General features: G+C 31.1%; 1 protein-coding gene across 1 annotated transcript; it reads left to right on the forward strand.

The window, feature by feature from the left end:
* Window positions 1-7145: 7145 nt before the first annotated feature.
* LOC111899623 (myb-related protein 308) lies at window positions 7146-8656 on the forward strand. Its single transcript, XM_023895464.3, has 2 exons — window positions 7146-7555; window positions 7725-8656. Exons 1-2 carry the CDS (start codon window positions 7293-7295, stop codon window positions 8437-8439), a joined length of 978 nt encoding a protein of 325 aa, XP_023751232.1. The 5' UTR covers window positions 7146-7292; the 3' UTR covers window positions 8440-8656.
* The last annotated feature ends 3353 nt before the right edge of the window (window positions 8657-12009 follow it).

Genomic DNA, 12009 nt, shown 5'->3' on the forward strand with positions numbered 1-12009 from the left:
GTTTTTGACTTGTTGCTCACTATGACTATTCCCTGACATACGTTGGTCACATCTCGGATAAATATAGTTGATTAGGCTATATTCATCCTAGAGTTGATTACATATTCTTAGGCTTAGTCATAGTGTCCAACTTGTCTTAATACTTTTGTATAGTTCTAACTATGACATTAAACTGTTGCAAGCATGAATTTGTACATTTATGAAAACTAACATTTTAATTTAATGAAGCATGGTAGGCGTGAAAGTGTTTTGCCAGAGAGTTTTAGTCCCTTTGCATTTATAGTTTGTCTATCTTATGTGGTTTGATATACTTAGTTTACTATAAACAATGCTCTGATACCAATCTGTCACACCCCAAACCAGAACGGCGGAATCGTTCGAGGGCGAATGACTTCATGTAGTATCATAATAGTTGAATAAATAGTAAAGAAAGCAAACACATCCATCATAAATATAATTTAAAAAGTTACATTGTTGATTGTATTACATGTTTCAAAAGAAATTACATTATGATGATAAAATAAGTTTAAAATTGATGCCTTAGCGTCCCTTCCCCAAAAGCTGTTGTTACCTGTATTACTGAATCCCTGAGAAATACAAGTAGTTTTGAAAAATTGTCAACAATTAAGTTGGTGAGTTCACAAGCGTTTTTGTATAAGAATTGTATGCCTTTTTGTATAAAGTAACTGAGTTTGTTTCTAGAAAATCCAATATTTTCCATAAATGAATATTAGTTTTAGAAGTTCCAAAAACCCGAAATGCATAAGTATTTTCCATACCTAAAATAGTGTAAGTAGATTTATATAGGTATATATAACTACTAAGGCATTTAATAGCCCCATAAATCAAACGTTTTAATACTTCATGTGAGTTTTATAACCATACTATTGACCCACACTGCCTGTAACAACGTTCTTCAGGCGTTGGAATGATATGACATTTGTCACCCCAGACCTGTCGGTCCAACTGTAGCTAACAGTTTAGGTGCGGGATTGTCAATCCCGTATAGATCTGTACACAAGTATCACGCTCTCCCTACAGGAGATAATGGTTTATAACACAGGACTTTAAATGCGTACTTAAAGGTACGTGAAGTTAAATGTCTCACAAAAGTTTGTATCAAATAGATATACATATAAAAAGTCCATTGTTCTTGTAAATGTAAGTATTCCTTTCTATAGTGTTCATAAAGTGTAAAATATCATGAATATCTTGTAAACTATACCTATTATAGTTTGTCAAATGTGTGTTTCATTTGAATGATAAACCTTATTGTGTTACTAACTTTGCATGTAAAGTATAACATTTGTAATAATGTTATTTTATGTATTTAACATTTATACACAAAATGTAGATAAAGTATTTGAAACTATATGTAACGATTTTGTGTTTCAACGTAAGTTTTTCTTGCGTTTCACTTGTATTTACCCCCCCCCCCCCCCCTAAAACATAGAAAAGACGTGAAAATATAGGGGTTTGAAGTCACCTGGAAAGTGTGGTGATTTGACGAAAACAAGACTTTTCTCGGGCAGCACTTCGACCGGAAAGTGGAAAAGTTCTTGGCAATCTCGGGGCTTCGAACCTTCGTCGGAGCATGGATATTGAACCGGGATGTTGGGATAGTATCGAGAGGATTGAAAGTGAGAAAATGGGAGAGAATTGGTGTAAATTAGCAAATGAAGTCGGAACCCTTGCATCCTATTTATAGGATGGGAACTGGCCTCGTACGTTGGGCGTACTCCGAAGTACATGGGGCGTACTCGCGTACGCGGTGCGTATGTCATGCGTGACGCCTTTCTCGGCTGCCGGACTTCGGACGGGACGAGGGTAGAGGGGTATAGGGGACACATGGTCAATTCGAGGCCCCGTATGGCGTACGCTGGGCATACCCCCCCCCCCCCCCCCTTGGTTTGTGTGCCTCAATCTTCTAAAATGCGTAATTTTCGCATACGAGCTCTGTTTTTGACGTTCTTTATATCCACACATAGGTGAGAATATAATCTACAACTTTTATTTAGACTTCGTTGGCAAATTTTGATATTATTTTTAATTATATATTTTTAATAGCCTGGGACAGGAAAAGACCATTATAATTTTATAACTTCTTCATCCGATGTCCGTTTTCTTCTGTCTTTTTACCGTTGTATTACTATTGTCGATATCTTCAACTCTCGTTTAGGTTGTGTCGGCTAAATATCGCTCGATCTCTATTTCAAGTTTTTAGTTGTCTACCGCTAGTTCGAAACTTAGAAAAATCCTAAATTCGTCATACGAAGTCAGAGTTGGGTGTTCTTTTTATGTAAGTTCACGGTTTACTGATATCTACGACGTTCGTTTAGATACCTAAGGCTAAAAAGTATTTTATTGAAATTTCGCGTTTTACGCTTAATATTGTTTTACCAGTTTTGCTGCGGATTTTTGATTGGTCATAACTTCTTCGTTATAACTCGGATTTTTGTGTTCTTTATATTTCTGAAAACCTTGTTACGATATATATTACTTTATGCAACCTAATTGAGGCTTTGGAACACTTTATTTTTGACGCTATTTTTATTATATCAAAAGTAGATTACAATGACTTAGGTCATTACATTGACTTGAAATATCGGGTTGTCACAATCTGCCTGTCTATTTGTAAACTATTTTTATGTTTATTTGTTATATGTCGTCATGTTGTGTTAGGTTGAGGTTGTACTGCTCAGTGTTGTATCCTACAAAACCCAGGAGCATTCCAGATACGAGCTGATGATCGGGCTGTATGCTAGACTCGTACCGAGGGTTTGAGAATATTCCACCCCGATGATGATTGGACCCGTTGTGTATTGGCATTCCAACCCGATGATTGATTGGGCCTGGGGTTAGGGTGGCAAATCGGGTCATCATGTCGTGTTTCTTTCTGACACGACACGACATGATGTCGTTTTTTTAACTAGCACGAAAACAAACCAATTAAAAAATGAAAAACACGACACGAAACGCCAAAGATAATATAATATAAGAATTAGTTTATTTAATTAATATTTAACCATACATAACACGAAAAACATGACAAACAAGAAAAACACAACAAATAATGCTAAATCGTGTCAATTTCGTGTCGAATTTTGAACATGAACATGACACGACACGATATCGTGTTTTTTACACTTGACACGAACACAAATTCAAATTTCAATTTCATCCTAATTTCGTTTCGTTTCGTGAATTTTTGTCGTGTCGTGTCAACAATTGCGACCCCTACATGGGGTATTCCAACCCGATGGTTGACTAGACCCAATATGATAGTATGGATTGTGGTGAGACTGGATTGCTTTGTGCGTCAGTCAACATGTCTGGGGTATTCCAACCTGATGGTTGAATGGACCCGACGTGTTTGGTATTCCATCCCGATGGTTGATTGGACCAAACTCCTTATGATACAAGGGTATTCCATCCCGAGGATGACTGGGCCCATCATAGACATGCCTGGTATCCAGCCCGAGGCTGATTGGGCCAGGCATGAGTATTTAAGCATGTTGTTATCTATTTGGGTGTTGGTACTTTAGGGGAGCTCACTAAGCTTCGTGCTTACAGTTTTAGTTTATGGTTTCAGGTATTTCAGTGGATCTTATCAGGGTGAAGGCGTGACCGTAAACATCCTCGCGTTTTTGGATTAATGATTTCTGAGATACTCTAATAATGACAAAGTTTTGAAAACTATGTTGAAAGCGATTCTGATTTCTAAACAATGTTTTAGGAACAATGGTTTTTGTAAAAACTTCTTTAGAAATAAGGTTGTGTTGAAAAGTTTAAATTTTATGGATGTTACAAGTTAATTATAGTTTCAATGAGTTTCAATGCTTTTTTGCTATGTTTGGTCATACTTCTAGTATTCGACCTAAATAGGTTAGTTCTAGGTTCAAAAAATTTTATTCGATCAATCTTCTTTCCTTGAAGCGTCGTTTACTTGAAATGAAATTAGAAGAACTATGCGAGATTATAGTGTGGATAGTATCACGACTTGTTGGTTTTATTTTTGCTTTCATAAAGAGATTTTGAAAAAATTATTAAATTTAACGTTTTCAGTGTTGTGTTGTGATTTTCAAGAATATGTTTCTACTCCTAAATGTGGTAATATTTCTTTTTGGCATTGATTCCCAAAACTCTAGATCTAGTGTATGTGAAGAGTTTCTCCTTGTTTGTCTGATCGTTTACCAATATAAGATAACTAGGTGAATGCCCGCGCATTGCGCAGAAGCATCTATATAGCTGAAATCTTTACAAATATATGTTTTTTTAAATATAACAATATTGTTGTTGTGAAATTCGATATAATAATTCGTATAGTAAGGAGATATAATATATTGATTATTTTGAAGAGTAAATTACATGAATGGTCCCTATGGTTTAGGGTAATTTGTGCGCTTGGTCCCTAACTAATTTTTTTAACTCGGAAGGTCCCTACTATTTGTTTTTGTTACGTGCTTGGTCCCTACTGTTTGTTTTTGTTATGCGTTTAGTCTCTAACTTACCTAAAAAGACTATTATTAAAATAGGGAAAATGGTGGGGTGGGTAAGGTAAGGTGAGTGGGTGGGGTTGGGGGCATGTTTATATAAATACATTAAAAAATCAAGGGAAAATAGTATTTTTAGGTAAGACAGAGACCATGTGCGTAACAAAAACAAATAGTAGGGACCTTATAAGTTAAAAAAATAAGTTACAAACCAAACACGCAAATTACTCTAAACCATAGGGACCATTCATGTAATTTACGCTATTTTTAATTATATGATAATATATACATCTATTAAAACATCATAATCTCAATCTTTTGAATGACCTATACCTGTGGGTTACTCATGAATTAAATTAAATATATTATATAATTTAATGTTATTAATAGTTGCTGTTATTGTTAATTAATTTTCTAAAATTTATTTGTTTAACGTTTTAATTTTTATCATTGTAATTATTTAAAACATCAAACATTTTTTTTATTTTAAATGTAACAATATAATCATTTATATAAAGTTATTTTTAACTATTGAGTTTCTCCAAGTTATTTTAAGCTACTTATTTAAAAACTTTTAACGATTATAAAAATATCTTTAGAAAATATTTTAGTTAAATTGATATTACAATTTAGTTTTTGTATTTAGCATTACAATTTATTGTTTTTAACTATTCACAAAATAGTCTTTAGGTTTTTTAAGTGGAACTGAAATTTATATTGAAGTTGACACTATAATGTTATATTTAAATTAACAATTTAAGTATTTTGTCCAAATTGTTCAAAAGTTGTAGCTTTAAACTCATAATGGTTTACATACAATAACATATTAAATATAATAAATTAAGTATAATATGTTAAAAGTTAAAGACATAACTTTATAAGTAGAAGTAAATATATTATTTTAATATTGAAATTTAGTTTCTTTATGATACACTTTAGGTTTGATATTTATTTAACCTTATTAACCAATTTATAATCATTATTAGAAAGACACTACAGTTTATCACTTTTAACTATTTACAAAATATTTTATGGCTGTTTAAGTTAAACTAAAATTTATATTTAAGTTGACACTGTAATGTTGTAATGTTATATTGAAATTTATAATTTAAGTATTTTATACAAATTATTCAAAAGTTTTAGCTTTAAAATGATAATGGTTTACATCCAACAATATATTAAAACTAATAAATTAAATATAATATGTTAAAAGTTAAAAAAAACATAACTTTTTATAAGTAGAAGTAAATATATTCTTTTAATATTAAAATTTATTTATATATGATTACACTTTAAGTTTGATATTTATTTAACCTTATTAACCAACTTATAATTAGTATTAAAAGGAAATTGAAAAGTCATAAGAGTTTCAAATGAATGTGGTGAAAGAAAATGATTGAGAGTTTCAAATGAATATGATAAAAAGAAAAATATTTTCTTTATAATATAGTATGATCATAAAACTACTAGCACATAGACTATAAGAAGTGATTTCTTGTTGTTAGTGGAGAACAAACTTCTTTTTTAACTAAAGGTCATCAAATTCATGACAATCCTTTAAAATTAAATGAAATAGTAATTGGTATTAGGAGAAGAAAAGAAAACGTATTGCCCTCAAAGTTGACTTTAAGATTGTGTACGACTTGCTTCATTAAGGACACCTAGATTATATGTTACATAATATGGGTTTTGGTAAATGACAATCTTGGATCTGGTCTTGTAAAAGTTCAGCTATTACTTCCATTTTGTAAAACGATTCACCTACATGGGAGTTTACTACTAGGTGTGACATTCATCATAAATATATTTTATCTTATTTTCTTGTTTATTTGGTTGTGGAAAGTCTTTATATAGACATTATTGTTAATGAAGTTTTTTTCGAGAAACTCAAATTGGTAGAAATATCTTTCTATTTCTCATTTTTTTCATAAAAAATGATATTTCTTGGAGAATAATTTCAAAAGAAAACTTTCATTCTTTTGGAAAATTCTAAAATTTACAAAACTATAAAAACAATTTGAAGTTAAATTGATTTGGTTGACTTCAAACCCTTACTTTAGTTTCATCTTCTTTATAAGGAAATTAACTTATACGTATAAAAACCTTTATTTTAATAAGTCAATTTTTCTTTTTATAATGCTTTAGTTACCTATATGTATAATAAAAAAACAAAATTATCGAGATGCACACAAAATGAAAAGATAATTACTTTGATAAATCAATTTTCCTATTTATAAGGCTTTGGTTTATAATATAATTTCTTAGTGATACAAAAAAAATATAAGTTTTTTATAAAATAAATTGACCCAAGTAAAAATTGTTAGGAAACGTGCTTATTATTTATTAACATTTACCCTATTTTATAAGTGAAAATGCAAAATACAAAGAGTACTATTAGAGCAAACATATTTATATTTATATTTTATAATATGATGCTCATATCATCATCATAACACATGCTACCAGCCACTCCCTCAAACCTGTCTCACCAACTCACATCTAGAAGCAATTATAGGGTCACTCTTCTCTCTCATCCCCCACCTCCATCCCTACCCGTTAAACCCCCCCCCCCCCCCCCCCCCCCTCCCGACCCCACCCCCTTATATAGTGAAGAAATATATACATATATACGTATAGTCAAAAGATTATAAAACCCCACATCAAGGTCTTAAAATGGCCGGCCTTTGCTCTCCATTTATCTTCGAGATCAACCAAAGGCTAATTTTTGCTTGACAACCTCACAAAAACGAAAAGAAAATAGCCCACAAAAATTGGGGAAAAAATATTGGAAAAGGAAAAATGGGAAGATCGCCTTGTTGTGAAAAAGCACACACAAACAAAGGAGCATGGACAAAAGAAGAAGATGATCGGCTAATTGCTTACATACGGGCTCACGGCGAAGGCTGCTGGCGTTCGCTGCCTAAGGCCGCCGGACTCCTCCGCTGCGGCAAGAGCTGTCGCCTCCGGTGGATCAATTACCTACGGCCTGACCTCAAGCGTGGCAATTTTACTGAAGAAGAAGATGAACTCATCATTAAACTCCATAGCCTTCTTGGCAACAAGTAAGTTAATTTCGTCAAGACTTCTTGAAAGTTTTGCTTTTTCGAACTTCAATGGATATTTTAAACAAATCTCAGTTGTCTTTTTTAAAGAAAAATACGTACCCAAATCGTAAAATTTCAAATTATGTTAATTAATGAGGTTAATTTTTTATTTTTTTTTGGAAAACAGGTGGTCTTTGATTGCTGGAAGATTGCCTGGGAGGACAGATAACGAGATAAAGAATTACTGGAATACCCATATCAGAAGGAAGCTTTTAAACCGGGGAATTGATCCGGCGACTCACCGGCCGGTTAACGATAATCCTACGAGTCATCACACTAACACAAACGCCACCGCCACTACCACCGCCACCGCCGCCAACAACAACAACAATAATTCATCACTTGATGTCGGCACCACCACCACAACCACCATATCTTTTGCAAACGCTAATCCAATTACTCATCTTGTTAAAGAAGAAGTGGAGGATGAAGCAAAGCATAATTCTGACGGAGGAGACCACCGGAAAATCAAGAACACGTTGCCGGAGATTCAAGAAAGATGCCCGGATTTGAATTTAGAGTTGAGAATCAGCCCACCTCATCATCATCAACAACAAAACAACAGCTCATCATCATCCTCCTCATCATCATACATACAACCACAAATCCAACATGTTAATTACCACCATCACCACCATCAGCAGCCATTAAAGACAGGAGGAAGAACTTCAAGCTTTCCTTCAGGTACTACCATATGCTTTGCATGCAGTTTAGGTATAGAGAATAGCAAGGAGTGCAGTTGTACCACAAGTCTCAATGGTACAAGCAGTAGCAGCACCGGGTATGATTTCTTAGGTTTGAAAACTGGTGTTTTGGACTACAGAAGCTTAGAGATGAAATGAATTCTCACTTGGGTTTTTAAAATCAATCCTTTATTATGTATGATTCTACTCTAAAACAAATTGGGGAAGAGAGATTTCTGTATTTTATTTTTTTCTTTTTTTTCCTCCAAGAATATATATATGTAGTTATTATCCCTTTCCCCCCCTTTTTTTTTCTTGATTTGTAAAATCACGATATAGTACTATTAGAATTAATCAAAGTAGCAATTCCTTTTCATTTTTTTCGGAATTCTTGTTCTTGTTTTTCGCGTTTTCATGTAACAAGAGATATGATAATCAAGTAATCATCGGAATTTCTGTTTCTTGAAATGGTGTATCTTAGATGATTACTTTTCCCAAAGCTAAAATTCATAAACCAAGAAAGATTTTGCTAGAATGGTTTGTATATCATGTAATGAAATTTATACATTTAGTTCGGTTTTAGATTTTTTGCTACACTTTTAGGAAAGGGATTCTGTCCCATTAGAGAAAAGGTAAAGCATATGTCAGAACCCTACTAGTTTGTGTACTCTTGTTATGAGGGTTGTTGCAGAATGTTGCCATGGATAGATTGCAATTACAAGTAGATTAGCATTTGGGGTAGGAAACCAATGAAAGATATAGAAAAGTTGAGAAATAGGGCCATGTGCCTACCTAATTCTCTTTAATTTATATTGGGGCCAACTCCTTATTTTTTAATAAATATAAGCGTAAAGTTGAATAATGATCCATGTGGTTTACACCAATTTGCAGATTCAGTCTAACTTTTAAAAAGTTGACAAATTATATCCTTTTCGTTGAAAATTACTCTAACGGTCCCCTTAATACATGTAAAAAGACTATCATATTTTCTGTCTTTTTTCTTTTTCTTTTATTTTACCAATTAATAAATGTTAATAATATAAAACAAAATTATGGTGCTTACCTCCCTAAACCCCATATATATATATATATATATATATATATATATATATATATATATATATATATATATATATATATATATATATAGAGAGAGAGAGAGAGAGAGAGAGAGAGAAAGAGAGAGAGAGAGGAACATATCAATTTTTATTAGTATTATTAACCGGATGCAATTGTGTGTAATACAAAAAGAATCGACAGGATGATTTTTTATATTCATGATTTACCCTATAATAATTATAATAAACAAAGTTATCAATAATAATTAAATTATTATTTACAAGTTACAAAAAATAATATATGTAAGAAGAATTAAAATTTATTTAAAGTATTGAAATCTTGTAGATGTAATTGTAAATCCAAGAACAAATTCTTAAAGCATAATGGTGGAATAAAAATAGGTATAGACAAACTTGGTTAATCTTCATTTATAAAATTTTTTCAAAGAAATGATAGTAACGAATTGAGATAAATAGGTATATAATCAACGGCCAATTAAAATATAAGAAATACGGGTGGAGGCAGTGGGCTTTAAGTCATACGTGATCTTTAATTTTGGTCACAAATCTCACCGTCATTGTTATTTATTATTTATATAAGCTAATCATTTATTTATTTTTATAATTGTGAAGGGCTCATTATTAATAAGTAGTAGATATGGGCTTATTTTATACATAACTAGGCGAATATGCGTGCGTTGCGCAGAAAGACCTATATAGTTGAAATATTTACAAATATATGTTTTCCTAAATATAACAATAACATTGTTGTTAAATTTGATATAATAATTAGTATACTAAATTGATATATAATATTGACTATTTTGAATTATATGATAATATATATATCTATTATAACTGCATAATCTCGATCGTTTGAATAACTTATGCCTGCGAGTTACTCATGAATAAAATTAAATATAATATATGGTTTAATGTTATTTATAGTTGTTGTTATTGTTATTTAATTTTTTAAAATTTATTTGTTTAACGTTTTAATTTATATCATTATAATTATTTAAAACATCAAATTGTTTTTTAATTTTAAAGGTAACAATATAATCATTTATATAGAGTTATTTTTAACTATTGTTATTATAAGTTTTTTAAGCTATTTATTTGAAAACTTTTAACGATTATAAAAATATCTTTAACAAATATTATAGTTAAATTGAGATTACAATTTAGTTTTTACATTTAGCACTATAATTTATCACTTTTAACTATTCACAAAATATTCATTGGGTTTTTTAAGTGGAACTGAAATTTATATCTAAGTTGACATTGTAATGTTATATTTAAATTAATAATTTAAGTATTTTGTTCAAACTGTTCAAAAGTTGTAACTTTAAACTGATAATGGTTTATATACAATAACAAATTAAATTTAATAAATTAAGTATAATATGTTAAAAGGTAAAGTCATAAATTTATAAGTAGAAGTAAAGATATTATTTTAATATTGAAATTTAGTTTATTTAAGGTTACACTTTAGGTTTGTTATTTATTTAACCTTATTAACCAATTTATAATGATTATTAGAAAGATATTACAATTTATCACTTTTAATTATGAGAAAATGACAAAAATAGCCATTTACACTAATTACATTACAAAAATAGCCAAAAAAATCGAATTTGCAAAAATAGCCACGAATTTCGCAGATGGAATAGCCCCATCTGCGATTTGCACATTCTATCTGCGAATGTACAAGTGGCTAAAGCACAAGTGTGCTTTAGCCACTTGTACATTCGCATGTGAATTAGTTTTTTTAATTTTTTTTCTATATATAGGGCATTTCAGGGTTAAAATCGCAGATGGACTGTGTCCATCTGCGATTTTCTCAGTATCCCATCTGCGAATTTGCTTATTTTTTTTTATTTTTTTTTACTTTGACTATGAAATCAATTGGTTTGACTACGAAATAATGTTACTATATAAAAAGTTTTGTAGAAAATTATCAGTTTAGTTGTTATTTGTTTAGGAAATTTCTCTAAAATCTCTCTAAAAAATGATTGAATATTTGGTTTGTCTTGTAACCGGTGGAAGATGGCAAGTTATAGAAACAAATCTGGAATACATATGTCCACAGGGAGGTATTTCTGAATTTGCTTTGATATTTTCTGAGTATATTAGTTATAGTGATTTTTTATCTTTGGTGAGAAGCAAAATTGGTTTGTTAGACAAATATAGAATTAGTCTTCGTTTCGATCATCCTGAATTAATTTATTATATAGCTATAGTTGAAGACATGGATGTTAGAATGTTGATAAATGTAATCAAATGTAGTGGAGGAAGGGGTGTGAAAGTGTTTGTGGTGGTTGATGAAGTAGATGAGGTTAATGAGGGTGGTCACAATGGAAATCAGCCGGTTGGTAATTTATGCAGTTATAAAGGGAGCAACGATCCGATAGGTACTTTCAATACTCCTAGTGTACCTCAGTTTCACAGTGTTGCTGAAAATGTTAATGTTAGTTATTCACCTATTAACTATGTGGATCCTGAGAATTACAAGTATGTTGGTGATGATGATGTTGGTACATATCTTAAGGATGTGGGTGGTCGTTGTAATGATGTTGCCGAACAAGAAGTTAAAGTTATGAATAGGCGTGTGGTAGATAAAAGTAAAAAGAAAAAAAATCAGAGTCAAAAAAATGAAAAATAGCATGTT

This window comes from Lactuca sativa, chromosome 4 (assembly GCF_002870075.4).
Source record: "Lactuca sativa cultivar Salinas chromosome 4, Lsat_Salinas_v11, whole genome shotgun sequence".
In the NCBI taxonomy this organism is placed as follows: domain Eukaryota; kingdom Viridiplantae; phylum Streptophyta; class Magnoliopsida; order Asterales; family Asteraceae; genus Lactuca; species Lactuca sativa.